Raw genomic sequence first — 18,351 nt, 5'->3', positions numbered from 1 at the left:
TGATGTTTTTTCATTCCCACTCCTCATTCCCACTCCTATTCTTTACTACTTTGCAAGAGGTAGATACAGCAGAACACCTGAAAGGATAACTAATCTTTCAGTGCTTCTGAATCATGTCCTTTTTGTCTTGCTTTAAAGAGAGCCCCATTCTATCTAGACTGCTTCTCCCGGTCCTCGAAAAGAAGGTAGGCTACCATGTTTAAAGGGAGACGGGATGGGAGAATGTTTGTTTAATGAAGAAAAAGTAAGTTTTTTCAGGATTAACTCTCCAGTCAGACGACCCTGTTTACTTGGGATTATGCCCATAAGAACAATCTCCAAGAGTCCAGATGCCTGTGCAGATCTTTGGACGATACCCCTTACTCCCTATCAAGTAAAATGCGTTTTCTTGGCTGTTGTCACTCTCAACAGAAATGTCTGCGTACACTGGAACTGCTTCATAACAGGCTTTTCCTTTGTGGTTGGTTGGTCAAGGTTCCCCGTGTTGCGTATTTTAGCTCCCTGCTTTAAATAAGTGCACAGATAAACATGAGAAGGTGGTGTACTCATTCTGCAGCACAGAAAATAATGTCCTGTATGGGATGTAGTGAGCTAAAACTTGGATTTGTTCTCAGATTAGCAGGAGATCAACTCTGTTCCCTTGAACGAATGAAGGAAAACCATTACCCTTCAGTTTGACCCCATGACTAGCTGGAGTATATGAGAAAACAGCACAGAACAGCATTTGCTAAATGATGTTTACAGTGATAGAGCATTTATGAGAATGAGGAGAAAAAGACATTTTAAACTTCAGAGTGACCCACCAAACCGCACTTGAAATTGTCAGGGTTATTGGTTAGCAATTGAATTTTGTATTGATGGCTAACTGCTAGTAAGAAATAATATTTACCAAGTATGGTAAATTAATATTTATTTGATTGATTACATAAATCTCTTAACATTTAGTGGATTTTTTTTTCCTTACCTTGCAGAGTCACAAATGGAAATAGTTTTAGATCATGCAGAATTGGAATGGTAGGGCAGTGAAGGACCTCTTAAATGGTCTGTCTCTAGTGGCAAAATTTAGGAACTGCTTAGCTGTAGGAATCTGGTTTCATTTGCATATACAAAATACAGGTCTTCTGATAAATAGACCCCCAAGTTTGAGCTTTCGGAAGGAGATGAATACTAAAGTTATTACTTGTGATATTTTTTTGTAATTTGAGTCCAGTTCTATGTCCTGGATTAGCATATCAAACACATCTTACTGGGATTTAGTGACCTGAAGGGCTATAAAGCTTGAAAGCTTGGTGTACTTTCTATTTGTCATGCTTTTGTCTGGTCTGCAATTAATTCTTAAGTTTGCCTCAAGTGGCTGCTCCACAACTTCTGAGAAGTCATTACCTGAAAGCTAGATTCTTCATTAATCTAATGCATGAAAAAAATGTTTACTAATGGCTTCCCCCGGAGCTGCCATAGTAGGGAGATCTGTTACGATAACATTGTGGTAGTGATGCAAAAAGGTAACAGGAAAAAAAAGAGCGCTTGGCCTGTTGGTGCCGAGAGGATCACAGTTGTCTGTGTTTTGAGTTACAGGATAGTTGGTCAGCTGTAGCCTGTACCTCTAATACAGTTTTGAGCCTCATCACCTTGAGCTGTCTCTCTGTGTTGTTCCCTCAGTCAGCTACTTTGTGAGATGATTGATTGATCTCAGACTTAGGTCATTTTTCAAGTTGCAGATCTTGTCAATCTGTCTGGCTCCACCTACATGCAGTGATTCAGCTCCTGATGTGCTGAAATATTCCCTTAAGCCTTCCCACACACAAGTAAGGACTTTTTTATAATTCTCCAAGCTGCGCTGCCTCTTCTGTGCTGTGCTCAAAGCCTGTATTTTTTGCCTGATGTTTGCATGTACTTGAACAGTGCGGAAAGCAGAGTTTGATCTCCTAAAGAGTGAGAGAAGCAGCTACCATAGTTCTCCAGAAGTATTTTTTGCCCCTAAACTTTAGATCCCATTTCTAGCATTTGGCTAATGTGCTGTGATTTAGGCAAATAGATAACTCTGGGGTGTTTGGGGTTTTGGGTTTTTTTGTTTGTTGGGGGCAGGGGATTTCCCCCATGTGTTCAGCAGTCCCCTCTTTAGGGGTTAGTCTGTAAAAGGATAGTCTTTATAGCAGAACAGATATTCTAACTAGGGTGTTGTAACTTCTGCCTTTGCATACTTGACCTGGAAGAAGAGTGGCTGTTGCAGAATTGCACTTGGGGGCGTTAGGTTTGCATAGCTGTGGTGGTACTGGTTACTCTGCTGTAGTTATATTGCTCGTTTCCCCATTCAGAAAACAGCTTAACAGGATGTTACACCTCTGCTTTGCTTTGGTAAAGTGTTCTTTAATTGCCTGTACAGTCACAGGGGATTGTATCGGTCACTTTGGGGGGCGTCTTTGTTCTGTGGATGTTCAGAGACCAAATGATTACAGGCAGCACAAAGCAGCAGCAGAAGCAATTGTGAATGAGCCTTGATGGGAACTGAGGAGGGATAGGCTTGGAAGCGGCAAGCAAGTGCCTTCTGTCTTCAGTTGGATCTTCTGCATGGTTGTGTTTGGTAAAGAAATGGAGTTGTGGTAAAGAACTTCTCTAATTTGTATAATCCTTTGTTAATGGGAGACACAAGTCCCTGCTAATTACTGGGGCTAAAAAATACAAAGGCAACTTGGTGCCATGAGTGAAATTAAGACTGTTACAAAGAAAGCGTGAGCAAGTTCTGCTGAAACTGGAACAAATCATAGGCATAAAACATCTACAAACTGGGTTTGCCCAAAGCACTTAAAATAACAACTGGCAGTCTCTCTAGGTGTTGTTGGACTTGACATAGTTGTTTCCCAAAAGGACTCACAAGTACAGAGTAGGCAAAACCGGCAGTGTTCGGAGCCAGCATTGCAGTTCCGGAGGTGAGTTTGAAAGCCCACGTACAACACTTTTCATGGGGCTTGAGAGATGGTGATGTGGTCGCCTGTGTGTTAGTGGTCGCAAGGAGTGTGTTAGTACTGGAGTTGCAGCAAGGACGTGAGGAGCCACTCAGACAGGTTCAGATGCAGATGTAGTCTTCTATGTTGGTGCAGGTTGCCCAGAGAAGTTAGCAGTGTTGGTCATTAATGAGTTTTCTACGTTTTCTGGAAGTGGGAGAAGCTCAGGAAGGAGGGGTTGTACCATTCTGTCTCAAGTAGTGGAAACCCCACTATTTTTAGTAGTTTACTGGAGTGTTTCAACTTACTAGGTTAAATATTTTGGGAAGGAAGAGGGGGAGATGTCTCACAGCCAGTGTGTGTGGCTCAAATCTGCTGATTTTGCTGCATCCGTCTCTGGAGGAGAAGCATCAGTCCACAGCGGGTACGAGCTCTCCGTAATACTCCTGGAGCCTGCCAGCTCTGAGCAGCTCACAGCACGGGGAAGACGAGTCTGAAGCGGGAGGATTCCCAGAGCTGCGCTCATGCTGATGCGTCCATGCACTGAGGAGCACTGAGGAATCTGGACAGATACGGATGGATCTCTGTGAAATTGAGCTGTGAATGCTTTGGGGGGGGGAAATGGAAGGAAGAGCTAGTGGGACCTCACGGCCAAGACCTCTGAAGGTAAAACAGGAGGAGAGGAAGCTTGTTAACTATTTTCATGAAATTTTTCAGCAGCTGGAAGATGTTGGGTTTAGTTGGCAGGTAAGAGACATGGAAAGAAGGAAGGAGGTAGTTCCTGGTGGCTGTTACCTAGCTGGAAAGATCACATAGAAGTTTAAGGTGACCCGTTCAGAGTATTGGTAGGTGAAAGTCCCTCTCCATAGCATAGCCCCTCTCCAGCTGAGGGGCAAAACTTGGAAGCAGAGGGACAGCCCACGTGGTTGGTGTGTTTGGGCCGCTGAGCAGCAGGAGTTAATGTTTCCCAGGATCTGTGAACAGAGGGCGTGCTCTGAAGTGGGGGTCACTCGCAGTTAAAAACAATACCAAGCTGAAGGGTTGAGTTAGTCCCAAAGACAGCAACTGGGAAAGACAACTATGTGAAAATGAAGCTTGAGAGTAGGATCTGTGGAATTTGAGCATCTGGATGTTTGAGGTAGCAGGTGAGCTGATGGTAGTCTGTGTGCTGTGTCTGCTGTGGTGGCTTTCTGGTGGGGGAGGCTGGGAAGGTGGTTGAGATCCCCACGGTCTTGGGGCATCCAAGCTGCTGAAGCTGTTGTGACTCTGAAGCAGAAACAGATGACTGCTTTGCTGCTGAGCTGTGATAAACAGCAAATAACCCATGCAAAATAGGAACTAAAGAACCAAGGGAAGAAGGTGGGAGAAAGGACAAAGATTTTATGTTTTCTTAACTTTTCTTACTCAGGAAGAAGCAAATATCCTTTTGTACCCAAAGTGTAGCTGTGCTGTAGCTCTGTACCCTCGAGTGCTTGGTGAACCACGCATGGTCTCGGCGTGTGTGGACCGAGCAGATGGGAATAGTCCACCCAGGTGCTGCGAGGAGCTGCCATGTCCTCAGCAGGCGCTTTGCTGCTCCGGCTTTGCTCTTTGCTGGGAAACATTACTCTAGTCAATAAAAGGGTTGTGCAAACCAGTACCCGACGTCTGCTCTGTTACTTCTGGTGGAAGTTTGTAGAGATGGGGCTGCTGCGTGCTGTGGCGTGAACTGCTGTGGACCCACTGCTGCCTCTCCTACCTTCCTCCAGCCCCATTGTTTTAAGACAGTCCTGCAAGTGAGGGCCAGGCTCGGTCTTTGCCAGAGGAAGCGCTCGGTATTTGAGCGGTGGAGGGGAGAAGCGTAATGCCGCGGCTTCGCCGTACCACGGGGATGCGCCTGTCTCGCGGAGCCCCCTGTCGCGTGTGTGCGTGTCCCGGGCTTTGCCGTGTTGGATGCACGAGTCTCTGCGCCGCGCGGCGCCGCCGGCCCGGGCTCCACACCCCCCGCGTGGGGCGGTGCCGGGGGGAGCTGGACACGCGTGGGCAGCGTGAGCTTTCCCGCGGCGCCGAGCTCGGGCCCCGCTCAGGGGCGGGGCGGGCGCAGGCCCCGCCCCCTTTCTGCGGCGGGGCGGACCCGCCTCCGGGGGGCGGGGGCGCGGCGGGCGCATGCGCGCGGCGGGGCGCGGCCCATTGTCGGGGCGGGCTGACGTCGGGGCGGGGCGGGGGCGGCGCGGCGGGGGGCGCGCAGAGAGGCGGCGTGCGGCGGGCACCGCCACCGCCCCGGCCCGCTCCGCTCCCGGCCAGCCGCCGCTCCGCCGCCATGCCCGGCTCTATCTACCAGCCCGAGGGCGGACAGCCCGCCCGCGGCCCGCCGCGCTGCCTAGCGCTGCTCAGCCCGCCGGCGCCCGCCGGGCAGGAGCCGGAGCCGGAGCCTGGGCGGGAGCGGGAGGGGCCGCCGGTGCAGGACGAAGCCGCCGCCCTGAGGTTCGCCCTGGACCAGCTCTCGCTGCTGGGGCTGGAGGAGGCGAGCGAGCGCGGGCTGCGGGCGGCGGAGGCGGGCGGCGCGGGGCCGGAGGAGCCGGAGGCGGCGGCGGGAGGCGCGGGGACGGGCGGCCTGCAGGGGCCGCGGGAGCGCGGCGGCTCCCCCCCGGCCGCCGGCGCCGCTTCCCCCCCGGCCGCCTTCGGTAACTTCGCCCCGCACCTGGCGCCGCCCGCCGCGCTGCTGGCCGAGCCGCTGGGCGCGCTGGGGAGCAGGAAGAAGAGCGTGAACATGACCGAGTGCGTGCCCGTGCCCAGCTCCGAGCACGTCGCCGAGATCGTGGGCCGGCAAGGTAACCCCCGCCCCGCGTGGGGGGGAACGACGGGACGGGGACACCGGACGGGACGGGACGGCGGGGACACCCCCCCCCGCTTTGTCCGCCCCCGAGCGCCCCGGGGCTGCGGCGCCGCCACCTCCGGCGGGACGTGCCGGCCCGGCCCCGCTTTATTTGGGTCAGTTTTGGGGCTTTGTCTCCGCTCCCGGCAGCGCGAAGGCGGAAACTTAACGGCGACAAATCCCGCGGCCCTGAAACTCCTCCCGCGGACGCGCCTTCGCCGTGGGTTTCAGGAGCGAGCTGCTCTTTGTGCCTTTTCCCAACGCGCCGGCTGTAAATATTAATTAAACTATATAGGCCAGCAAAACGGCACGGGTGGGAGAAACACCCTGTGCACACGGAAAGTTCCCGGGCGCCACGCGAGCCCGTGGGAGCAGGCAGGACACGAAGTGCAGGGCAAAAGCTTTGATTCTTATTGTAGTTGAGTGCCTCTTTCCACCCTTTCCCTCTAGCTTGGTGTGTAAATGGTACCCGATATCTCAGGCTTACTGTATAAATTTATTAGGTGAAGCTCTGCAGGCAGCGGAGGGGCGTGAAGCCCCACTCGTGCTCGGCTGTCACAAAAGGACACCCGGGCACGCCTCAGCCCCAGCCCTCTCCCTGGGTGGGTGTGCCTTGCGTGGGCTTTGTCTTGAGGAAATCTGAAATAGCCCTTAACCAAAGTTTCACCTTTTAAAAAAAAAAAAAAAAAAAGAGAAAGAAAAGATCCCAGAGAGGATGATTTAAGGAAAAGAAAAAATTAAAAAAAAGAAAGGGAGCTGCTGCCCTCAGGAATCCCGGCAGCAGTGGGCAGTTTGGCTTGTGGGAAGCCAAACCTCCAGGGTGTTTTCGCCACGTAGGGCTCTGGCACCCTGGCCTGTCCCTCGCTCCCACGGCTCCGTACATCCCTGGGCAGCGGGCTGCGGGGCAGGGGGCTGGGGGGCGTTTTTTTTCTGGGGGGAAGCAGGGAGCTGGGCAGCCTCATTGTTCTCTTTGTTAGCCAGAGCCATGCTGTGATGAGCGCGGTGACATCATGCTCTGCGCTTCCCATTGGCCTGTGCTGCCTCCCAGCCGGCCCCGCTTCCTGGCCTCCCAACTTTCTGCACACCCCTCGCTGGTCCCACCGCCTCGGTACCGGGGTCCCATCGGGTTGCTGAGCCCGGCCGGGGCAGACGAGCGGTGTGGCGAAGCCGGTAATGTTGCCAGAGGAGAGGAGCGCAGCACCACGCCCTGCTCGGGAGGATCCTCCTACTCCCTGGGCTAGATGGGGACCGGGATTTGGTGGCCTCTCCGGCAGAAGCCACAGACCCTTGGGGTCCAGCAGCTTGAAAGCAAACCTGCGACGGGGTCTGGCCTCCGCTGGGAAATGCGTTGGCTCTGCAAGTTCAAGGAGGTTTGGAGGAATGGCTGCTTTTGGGCTCGCGAGCTGCTGGTTGGCACCTTTTCTCGCAGCAGCTGGGGTTGGGTGTTTTGGCTCCGGTGAGGCCCCAGCACTGTACCTCTGGCACCCTGGCAAGTTTAAATCTGCACCCAGGTACCTGCCCCAAACACCTTGTGCAGAGTTTGGGTGCTCGCTAAGCTCCGTGGGCTCCTGGGGCTCCTGGAAAAGAGCTGCAAAAGAAATTATTATACCGGGTTGAGGAGGGATGCTGCAGGAGCACCGTGTCCTGCCGGTGAGCTCCGAGGGCACCTGGGGCCAGCGATGGGCTGGAGCTGCCTGCTGCTGCCCCAGCCCAGGCAGGAACAGCTCTCCCCGGGGGTTTTCCCCTCGTGTGTTTCCTGCCCTGCTCCTGGTCTCAGCTTTTCTGCAGTTCCTGGCCCGTTCAGGTACCGTGCCATGGCCCCATTGTGCTGGGGTTTTGGCATGAAGTGGGGCTCGGCATTTGGCACCCTCGGTTCTCCCTGGCAGGGGCGTGCACTTGGGCAGCATCTGAGGGGACGGGGCTGTCGGCGGAGTGTCTTTGTGCTCTGGCTACTCTCTGGTGCTGCCAGCAGCTGTTTTAAATCGGGGATGTGTGACGCTGGTGCAGTCCGAGCAGGGGCGATGCTGAGGTTGTTTGCAGTTGCCCGCTTCTCCGGGTCTCGCATCGAGCTCGAAAACAAGCAGAGCTCTTCTTGCTCGCCTCATCCTTCTGCATCCTTGCTGGTTCCCGGGTCCTTCTGGTCCCCAGGTTCCCCCATGTGAGTCTCCCTCGGTCTGGTAGCCCTGTGGCAGCAGGGCTCGGGCTGCACAGCGGCATGGAGCCAAGCCTTGGGGTGCTTCGTTGGGCCTAGCATCGTTCTGGTGGAGAGGTGTGATGCTGTGGGGCTGGGGACTGCCTCAGACTGTGTCCCCGTCACTCTTGCCTTTCCTGTACTACCCAGCCTAGCCATGACCCGGTGAGCGGGCTCGTGGTGCCGCCGTGCTCACAACACAGGAGGAGGTGAAGACGGGGATATTGGGTGCCCTGGAAGGGTCTCGAGTTGGGACAAGGCTGGGTTTCTCTCCCCATACGCTGTGTGCTGAGGGAGCAGCTCTCAGGGCACTTTGGGATCGGTCCTGCTGTCCTTGCCCGTCAGACCAATGCACGACTGTCCTACGTGAGCTGAGGTGGGACGGACGCTGTCAGACGTGATGTCTCCTGCTCCTTTTTCTTCAATTTTTCTCTTCCGTATCCACTAATTTATCCCTTTCCAGAAGGGAGAAGCAGCAGCTCAGCAGGTAAATCTTTGTTGTGTAAAACAACTCTGCGTTTTCTTGACTGAGCCTCAGCGGTTGCCTCGTCCCTCGTCTGGATTGGCATCGGTGATGGTGCAGAGCCAGGATCTGTGGCTTTTCTTCTCCCTGCCCACGCGGCTACCGAAAGGCAGCGTGGCCTGGCGGGATTACGTGGCCGTGCCTTTGCGTGCAAGCCCGTTCATGACTCCTGCTGTGGGAGGGACTGTCTCCAAAAAGTGCTCTGGGCACCGATTGCAGCGGTGTGGGCTCATCTTGCTACCCAGCAAAAAGAGGGGTGGTGATAACGGAAATCACGGGGGGAGTGGAAGGGAGATGGGGAGCACGGGGCGGTCTGGGCATTAGAGTTGCCCTGGCTCCTGCGTGTCAGCGCCATGCCGGCATTGCTCCCTAGCGTCCTGGCTTTGGAGGTGCGTTTCCTACAGCTTCTGCCCCAATGAGGCCAAGAGGGTGACGGGCAGCTGGTGCACCCGAGAGCCCCAGGCTTTACTCTCCCCTTCCATGCCACGTGCTTCTCGTGGGACAGAGCCAGCCACGGCTCCTCTCCCGGGGCTCCGCTTCCCCATCTGCAACACACAGGGACTATTCGCAGCTTCGCAAAGGATTTGGGAAAGTTGCCGTTTATAGAAGAGGCTGGGATGCTCGAAGGGGAGATCTAGGGAAGGATGAAATATGGCAGCTCTCCTCCCTGCCAGAGCGTGGAGGATGTTTCGGCGCTTGGAGGACGCGCAGGGAGACCGCAGCCCTCGGTTTCTTGGCCAGCCCCAGCATCTGTAAACTTGCAGTGGATTGCTGGGGCTGCAATGAATCTTCGTATTTCTGAGCCCTGGGCTGCTGCTCTCTGCTGTCGTCTCCCCATCATGCCATGTCTTTTGAGGCTGGCCTGGCTGCCTCCTCCCACCTCTCTGGGTCGTAGCAGAGCCAGAAACTCCTGAAGTCAGTCGCACAGATTGATCTGATCGCTGAAGTATCTGCCTGAGCATCTTGGCTCTGGCACCGGCTTCCTCCTCTCTGGCCTGAGGCAAGGAGCCCAGCCTCCCTGCCTCGCTTTTCCCAGTGTCTGGAGAAGAAACAAAGGTGTGATGTGCCTGCCTCCTGCAGTGTGGTTGCAAGGATGAATTAATTACTGTTTGCGGAGAGGTGGGAAGAAGCACTCAGCAAGAGGGGAGATGAGATGTGATGGAGGTGCAACGTGTTCTCCCCCACGTCTGGCCCTGGTCCTGGCACATCCTGTGCCATTTGCCTGTAGTGAAGGGGACCAGGAGCACCGTAATGCTGGATTGAAGGCCGGGAGATGCTGCAGAGCTAGGGAAGAGGAAGGGCAACGTCCTTCTGCAGCAGGTAGCATGCTCCAGAGGGCTGGGTGCAACGCATCAGCCGGCTCCCGGGCTGTGGTCCTCCTGGTTGATGCCATCAAAGGCTCCTTCAGAAAAGCTGTTTGGGCTTTCTGGGTTTTCATAGCTCGGATTTGGGCACTGCAAGCGCGAAGCTCCTTGGGCAAAGGAGACGTGGTCTGGCCAAGGGGATTGACTGGCCTTGCCTGCCTTATGTGGAGAAGGCCACCTCATGTCAAAGTAGGTGCTGGCTGGGCCATGCTGGGCATCAGCGAGTGGATGAGCTGCGTCAGGTTTCTCTCTTGCCTGAGTAACAGCAGGAGCGCAGACGATCGAGCAGCACTTCCCAGCCCACTGCCCCAGCCTGCGCTGTACTGATTTTCATGGGCTCTTGGTGATAGTTGCAGTCCCAACCCGACTGGGGCTCCTGGCAGAGGGCGAAGTCCTCTTCAGTGGCACCAAGAGAGGACGTTCAGGGGTAGCCACTGCCTTTCCTGGGGTGCTGCCTCCATCACTGCATCCTCCCAGGGAGAATCCCCTGGGATTCTGTTTCTTGTCCAAAACTAGTGATTTCTCAGCCTGAGGGCAGGTGGGATGAGTCCAGCCAGGATGCTGCAGCTCCGAGGGCAGCTTTGCAGGAGCTGGAAGAGAAGGGCATGCAGTCTGGAGACGGGAGGGTTTGAGTGTAGTGTCCAGCTCGCACCCCTCCATTGGTGCCATCTCTGCTGGCAGAGCTGGGTGGTGGCACTAAGGGCTGTGACTCGGTGGGGTTGCATGTGCTTGAGACCCCCAGAATTTGCTTGTAGCTGAGCATGGCCACCGGTTGTCATGATAAGTTTAGGCCCACAGAGATTCGGAGCTCTGCTGAAGAGCTGTAACATGGCGACTGAGCCGCTCCTGGGCTCTGGTGAAACCCAGGCCCTGGTGTTGAGAAGGGATCTGTTGGGGCTGCAGCACCCCTGGGTCCTCTCCCCATCACACCCAGCCCCAACCACCCCCTGGTTTTGAGGGTGTTTTCTTTAGGATCTGAAAAATGTTTTTAAAAGCCACCTTGTTGATAGACTTGTAGCAAAGTCTGGCACCTTGTTTTCCTCCTCCTCCCTCGTCATTACTGCAGCACGCCGGCCCTTGGCAAGGTAAAACATGGGAATGGAAATTGCTGCCGCTTGGTTGAGGTAAGGCGCTTGATCCGGCAATGCCAGGGCGAGGGCATGGCTGCTGTGGAGCTCGCTGGCAATGCCGGGGAGCCCCGGTCCTCTCCACAGCCCCCATCCTGGCACGGTCCCGTTCCAGCAGGGTTGTGCTGCACCAGCTTCAGAGGGATGCCGCCATCCCAGATGGCGTTTTCACAGCGTGCTTAGGTAGGGGCTTGTGGAGACTCATCTGAAATATCTCGCAGTGGTGCGGATTGTTCCCCCAGTTGTAGGTTGCTGGTTAAACCATCTGTCTGGTGCAGTTTGAGTACCTCTGGCTCTCAGCAGGGGGATTGGCTTGTAGGGTGTCAGTGTCTCCCTGAGTGTGGGCAGGAGCAGCCTTGGCTCAGCCGCTTCTCCGGGGCACGGATGTGATGGAGGACAGGGGTTGTACTGCTGTCGGGTTGTGCCTCTTCACCAGTTCCTGGTGTTGCAGACCTGTAGCTTGCTGTGGTGTGTGGGTTCAAATATTTTACTGAATCCCTGCCCGGGTAGGCTGCCCATCCTTCCCGGTCGGGGCATTTAGGACCTGCCGCCCGGGAGTCCCCACAGCCAAGGGGTGGCTTAGGTGGACTTTGGGACTGGGGGCAGCAGGTTGGGCAGGGTTGGTCCCTGGGTGGGGCCGTGGGGCTGTCCCAGCTCTGCTCCCACCACGTCCCCCGAAGTGCCCATTTGGGAGCACTCACCAGCGTGTTGTAATGACGGGGGTTCCTCGCGCTGAGCAGCGCAAGTGCGGTTCCTGGTGCAGGTGCCAGCACGTGGCCTCGGGCAAGTGGCTTCCCCAGCTGATGCCTCCTTTTCTGCAATGTTTCCCCACACGACTCTGCGGGCGAGCAGGGAGGTGAGCCAGCACCCCGCTGTCCCAGACCTGCCGCCATCCTCTTTTACGCCAGGACTGGAAAAAACAGCTCTAACCCATGGTGCCCTGGCACAGCGCGGGCACGGTGGCCCTGGCAGTGGCCAGCAACCGCTGGTGGTGTGCGTTGTTCCTGCCCTGCTTGTTTGAAGAGGGTGGAGCTGCCCAAGCCAGGCCCCCCCTTTAATTTTTAACCCAGGTTTCTGGCTTTGACCCCCTAGGCAGGGCTCACAGGGAGCAGCCAGGTAAAGTCTTCCTCCATTTTGCATTGGAGGAAAATTCAGTTCGGGCTCCGCTGGCGCAGCCAGCATGGGGTGGGGAGGAAAAGCCCCGTTGTGCCGTGCTCCCTCCACAGGACATGGCTCCTGAGCAGCTCCTGTTTGCAGCTCCTGATACCTTTGGATCTTGAAATTGCCGCTTCCTGCAGAGAAGGGTGAATTTCAGACCTCGGGTGTGAGGCCGGCATCTGCAGGAGGCACCAGCAGAGCCCTGCGGTGAGTCCCAGCCCGGCTGCCCTTGCCCGCTGCCACCGTGCTCATCCCGGTTTGCCAAGCGGCAGAGGAGGGGCAGAGCTTATAGCAGGTACTAAATCAGGGAGGGGGAAGGTGGGAGTCGCAGGCACCTCACTCTGGACAGCCTCAAAGAAGCTGGCACACGCTTAAAAAAACTTCACCTTGGATGGTTGCTGGTTCTGTCCTGCCCCAGTGACTGGACCATTGCTTTCCCCACCATATGCCCCCAGCCATAAATACACCTTCCAGTTGTTGTCCTAAATTAGGAAAAGCCTGGACAAGCCCTTCTCCACCCACATTCTTCTGCATGTCCCTGAAGCTGCTCAGCGGCTTCTCCAGGGAACCGGGCAGCTCCGTGCTGTCCCCAGCCCTGCCTCTGCCTGGCCGATCCCAGCCGGTTGCGTGAAGGGTTGAATTTGGGCTTGTCCCACTGCCCCAAACCGGGAGTGAATCCCTGGGGCAATACAAGGTGGGAGGAACATTTGATTGGAACAAGTGCTTGGAGGTGGCCTTCAGATGCTTTCAGCCTGGCTTGTATGAAATCCAGAGGGTTTCCCCACTTAGGAGGACATCTCAGCAGGTCTCCTGCCTCCCCAGCTTTATCTGGCTGCTTGTCTGCCTGCTCCCCTCCTAGATTCCCCTACAACCTGCCTGTCAAAATCCTGGGACCTTTGCAGGCAGCAGGCAGGGCACACATGGAGCTGCCAGCACCCCAAGGCAGCCTGGAGCCGGGCAGGGGTGCAAGGTGCTTTTGAGGGGTTTTTTTGGAGGAAGTGTCTGGAGATGCCAGTGTCATCATCTGCCGGCTCCCTGGATGTGGCTATTGGAGGGGTCGCTGCTGCTGAGAAGCCAGGCTGTGACACCCAGGACAGCTGGTGCTCACTCACTTTGACAGTTTTTTTACTTCTTGTTATTCATGAGGCTTAATGCCCTGGTAATTGCTCTTGGGTCTCCAGGAACAGCATGGCCCCCGTTAGGGCTCTGCTCTCCGGCTGCTAGTGAGCGCAGGTTGATCTGCCTGCGTGGGACAGACCTGCCTGAATGTCCTGCACTGCCCCAGCCTCAGCTAAATCCCTGTAGCTTTCCAGGGCTCTCCCTTCTCCAGCCTTGCAGCTGGAAGAGCAGCCCTGCCCTTCCTCAGGGAGCGTCTGGGAAGAGGAGGAGGAGTGCCCCAAGTGAGCCGTTTGCGGAGGATCCAGCCGGGCGCTTGCGGCTGCCTTGGCTGTGTCTGCGAGAAGTCGAGCTGTCCCCGCTAGTGTGCGGCTATTTATCGATGTGGATCTGCAGCAGCAGTGTTTGCAGTGGACAGGGATAGTCTTGGGGCTCTGATCAGGCAGCTTCCATCCCTGTGGGCTCCCGGCTTTGCTTTGGATGCCCTGCAAAGCTCAGGGGGTACGTGGAAGGTAGGAGACGGGGGATCGCTCGCCCTCGTGTGCCGGGAGTGGAGCTGCTGAGCTCCCGGTGCGGCGTGCCTGGCTCATGTGAATTTAATTGCGTGCATTGGAGCCCGGGCAGAGCAGATGCAATTAGCAAGGCTGGGGTTGCGGCCGGACGCGGCCCCTCGGCAAGAGCAGCGGCAACCGGTCCCAGAGGAGAGCAGGAGCTTTGCGCTGAGCAGGCGCTGTAGGGACTTGCAGCTGGAGCCCACGGGAGGAAAGGGGCAGGGACTTGCCCGCAGTTGTGCGAGGCAAAGGCAGAGCTGGCAGCAAAGTCCCAGTCTCCTGCGTTCCAGCCTGGGCTCTGCCTGCTGAATCATATTCTTCATGTGGGGGGAAGCAGGTCTTTCCAGAACAGGCAGAGCCGATGCCCCATGAGCACCCCTGCCCCAGCCGGCAGGGGGTGCCAGTGCTGCCCGTCTCCCCGTCCTGCCGGGGCCATTGCTGCTGCTGTTGGGGTGCAGCCAGGGCTGTTTCTCAGGTTTAGCTGCTGACTGAGAGGTGTCGACAAACCTGCAGGATCCAAACAAGCCTTTTCCTTCCTTTCCATCTTCAGTGTCCTTTTTTTTTTTTTCTCCTTGCACCTCCTTAAACACCTTTCGAGTAAACTCAACATCCCACCCCAGAACTTGCCCAGAAGGTGCCCCCATGGCTGCCTGCCCCGGCCCCTCTCTGCCCACGCGTTGTCCCAGCTCTCGGGTCCTGGGCTAGAGGCTGCATCTCGCAGGTCCTCCATGCCTCTGTGGTGTAGAGGAGGTGGTGACAGAGGGTCAGGCTGGTGCAAACCCTCCAGCACTGAGCTGTGAGCCCCTGGCTGCCTTTGAGGCAGGAGGGACCCCTCTCCCCAAGGGTGTCTGTGCTGCAGGTGCAGAACCAAAGGGACCTGCTGGTTCCTGCTGGTCTTGCATCTCCCCATCCTGGGTGAGCAGGGGGTCCCCGTGAGGTCTTAGCTTTGATGTGTCTTTTTTTTTTTTTTTTTTCTCCTCCTTGCTATGCAGGCTGCAAAATCAAAGCCCTACGCGCAAAGACCAACACGTACATCAAGACGCCGGTCAGGGGCGAGGAGCCTGTTTTCATCGTGACTGGGAGGAAGGAGGACGTGGAGATGGCGAAAAGGGAGATCCTCTCAGCCGCCGAGCACTTCTCCATGATCCGAGCAACGCGCAACAAAGTGAACGGGCTGACAGGAGCGATGCAGGGGCCCCCCAACCTGCCAGGACAGACCACCATCCAGGTGAGGGTCCCGTACCGTGTGGTAGGGCTGGTGGTGGGGCCCAAGGGAGCCACCATCAAGCGGATCCAGCAGCAGACACACACCTACATTGTAACGCCCAGCCGGGACAAGGAGCCCGTCTTCGAGGTGACGGGCATGCCTGAGAATGTGGACCGGGCTAGGGAGGAGATTGAGGCGCACATCACCATGCGGACAGGCTCCTTCATCGATGTCAATGCCGACAACGACTTCCACTCCAACGGCACCGATGTCTGCCTCGACCTGCAGGGCAGCACGGCCAGCCTGTGGGCCAAGGCCCCCCACCCTGCCCGCCGCCCCTCGGCTGCCCTCCGCAATGACAGCCTCAGCTCCCTGGGCAGCGCCTCCACCGAATCCTACTACAGCGGGCGGGTGGCGGACACCAGCCCCACCAGCCCCTACAGCACCAGCAGCAGCTTCACCTTCAGCGAGCCCCCGGCTCCACTGGGCTCGGAGGAGTGTGACTTTGGCTTCGACTTCTTGGCCCTTGACCTCACGACACCCACCACCATCTGGTCACCCTTTGAGCGCTCAGGCAACCCCTTGCAAGCCTTCAGCAGCTGCTCCTCCATCAACGGCTCGCAGAGACGCAACAGCGGCACGGCCACGCCGCGCCACTCGCCCACCCTCCCTGAGAGCAGCAGCCTGGCCCTGGACCACCCCTTAGCGCGGCGCATCCAGAGCGACCCCGTCAGCACCTTGTCCTGGCTGCCCACCCAAGGCTCGCTGTCCTCCTTCTCCAACAGTACCGGCTACTCCTCCTCATCCTCCCTGCCTGGTAGCATCTCCGCTGCCTCGGGCTCACCAACCGACTCCAGCAGCTCTGATGGGCACCGCAAGAGCTCCCGCGAGTGCATGGTGTGTTTTGAGAGCGAGGTGATCGCCGCCTTGGTGCCCTGCGGCCACAACCTCTTCTGCATGGAGTGCGCCATGCGCATCTGCGGCAAAGCCGAGCCCGAGTGTCCCGCTTGCCACACTCCCGCCACGCAAGCCATCCACATCTTCTCCTAGCTGGGTCCGGCTCGCCAGGGCGGCCACCCCTCCCCTCCACCCCAACACAGCTTTTTAAGGACTTCAAATTGTTTAAATCAACCTTTTTATTTAATAATGGATCCGATGGGCGCACGGGGCGGGGGGGGGAAGGAGAGGCTGCTGCTTGCTGGCTGGAGAGGTGGAGAGGGCAGGGCGGGAGGGTGGCCGAAATACAGGGGGTCGGGAGGGGTGGGGAAGAAGGGGCCGACAAAGACAACGAGGAAGAGGGGTGTGAAACTGCAGAGAGGAGGAAACTCTGATGTTTACAGAATAGCTTTAACTCTTTACCCGGCTGTGGCGGCTGGGAGGAGGAAGCCCAGCTGTTCTTCAACAGTCCTTCCCAAATAACAGTATTCAGTTTGCAAAGTTAAATAAACAGAAAGAAAAGGTCCGGTTGCACTTTTTATTTTAGGACACGCAAGGGTTGTCTTTTATTTTTTTAAAATCATTCTATTATTATTGTAATTTTTTTTGTTGTTGTTCTTTTTGTATGTAGTTATTTTTTTGGATGATTCTTGATGGTTCTATAAATATATATATATTTTTTTTTTTTTTTTTTGTAATGCAGGTCTATCTTCTATTTTGCCAATGTGAAAACTGCCCAAAAATGTGTGAGGAGAGGTTGGGAGTCCTGGCTGGAGGGGCCGGGCCAGGCAGGGGAGCTCACAGGATGGAGGGGACAGTTAACATGCCATGTCTCAAAAACCAGACAAATTTCTATCTCCTTTTTATTTTGTGGTTGGTTGTTTTTTGGGTTTTTTTTTTTTTAGTTTTATTTTTTTATTTTTTACCTCTTTATGTATATGTAGGGAATTTATAGGAAAATATGTACTTTATTGAATAAATTTTAAAAACTAAAATATATTTTATTTTAAAAAGAAAATAACGGACCTTTAACCTTACATGGCTAAAGTACTGATTATATATTTGCTGAGCTGACTTGACGGTTATGAAAATTGTATCAAGAGTTTTATTTTTTGACTTCAAAGCCTTCTTAATAAAGACTTTTTACTATATATGAATTCATGTGCTACCTACAGTGTCTCACTGCCTGCAGCCTCTCAGCGCCCATTCCAGCGTCCTCAGGACTGGCCACCCTGCTCTGGTTTCTGGGTCATGTGTCTGCTGGCGGTTTACTTTTCGGCAGCGTTTTACCCTCTGCTTCCCACGTGCCGGGGGCACGGACCCTCCTGCCTGCCCCGTGGCCAAGCCCTGACTTCCTGGGGCGTAGCGCAGGACAGGGTGATGATGGGGAAGATGCAGCCCTCGAGTGCCTTGGGGTCTTGCTGCTTCCCCGGGTGCTGGCATCTGGCATCAGGCGGCTGTGGCACCGTTTGCCATTGCATGTTGCTGCGCTGGGGCCGCTGCGCTCCCCACTGCCGCAGTTCTGCCCAGACGCGTGCTGGGGCTTTCGAGGCGGCTGTCGGAAAGCGCCGCCAACCCCTACGGGGAGCAGTAACAACCTGAAGGCTGCCTGGGTGCCTGTTTTCTCCCCAGCCAAAAGCTCAGCTATTAATGGAGCTCCAGTCTGTGTCTACAGGCTGCACATGGCGCAAACCCGCCTACGTGATTTGTTAATGAGCCACATGCTGCTGACAGCCCTTGGGCAATTAGGGATTCATTATTTTTTCATCAGAAAATGCCTTTGTGTGTTCCCTGTTGCAGAATGTGCTCACTTTTTTGGGGGTGGAGGAAGGGCGGTATTTTCATTGCCCCACTTGCCATGTTGTGCTGCTGGACTGTGCTGGGTTGCTGGAGCTGACACCCTCTGAGATGGCTTTGGCATCCCCGGGGCTGTACCACTGCTGGGGTGGCACAGCGGGGCTGCCAAGGCTCAACGAAGCCAGCTGGGAAGAAAGTGGGTGCTAGCTTGGGTGCTCGGGGCAGGAGCAGGAACCGACAGGGATGTCTGCCACCTCCCAACACGTGGATTTGTTCCTTTCCAGGCCGGGTGACCCTGCCGTGAGTCTGGCCTTCTCTATCAGGGACACATAGGCAGTAGCACCCATGGGCAGGGGGGACCCATGGACAGTTGGGAGCCATGGGTGATGGGGACCTACAGACCGTAGCACCTATGGAGAGTGGCACCTACAGACTGTAGGCACCCACAGACAGTGGCACCCATGGCCATGGGGACCCATGGCAGCAGCACCCACAGAGAGCTGTCAATACACCGCTGGTGCTGTCACCACAGGTTTTCATCCTTCCTGGAGTTTCTCTGTCATGAGGAGAGAGGGGGCCTGTGCT

The 18,351-nt window shown here is 55.9% G+C and overlaps 1 protein-coding gene across 1 annotated transcript; it reads left to right on the top strand.

The window, feature by feature from the left end:
• The first annotated feature begins 5,135 nt into the window (after window positions 1–5,135).
• On the top strand, window positions 5,136–16,267 carry MEX3D (mex-3 RNA binding family member D). Its single transcript, XM_075736230.1, has 2 exons — window positions 5,136–5,752; window positions 14,819–16,267. Exons 1-2 carry the CDS (start codon window positions 5,242–5,244, stop codon window positions 16,081–16,083), a joined length of 1,776 nt encoding a protein of 591 aa, XP_075592345.1. The 5' UTR covers window positions 5,136–5,241; the 3' UTR covers window positions 16,084–16,267.
• The last annotated feature ends 2,084 nt before the right edge of the window (window positions 16,268–18,351 follow it).

This window comes from Balearica regulorum, chromosome 26, assembly GCF_011004875.1.
Source record: "Balearica regulorum gibbericeps isolate bBalReg1 chromosome 26, bBalReg1.pri, whole genome shotgun sequence".
Lineage (NCBI taxonomy): Eukaryota > Metazoa > Chordata > Aves > Gruiformes > Gruidae > Balearica > Balearica regulorum.
The sequence above is the reverse complement of the archived record's forward strand: the minus strand, read 5'-3'. Positions and strand labels throughout refer to the sequence as shown.

Coding starts and splice junctions, on each gene's coding strand:
- MEX3D (XM_075736230.1), top strand. CDS start 5,242: ATGCCCGGCTCTATCTACCAGCCCGAGGGCGGACAGCCCGCCCGCGGC. Junction 5,753..14,818: donor CGAGATCGTGGGCCGGCAAG/GTAACCCCCGCC, acceptor CTTGCTATGCAG/GCTGCAAAATCAAAGCCCTA.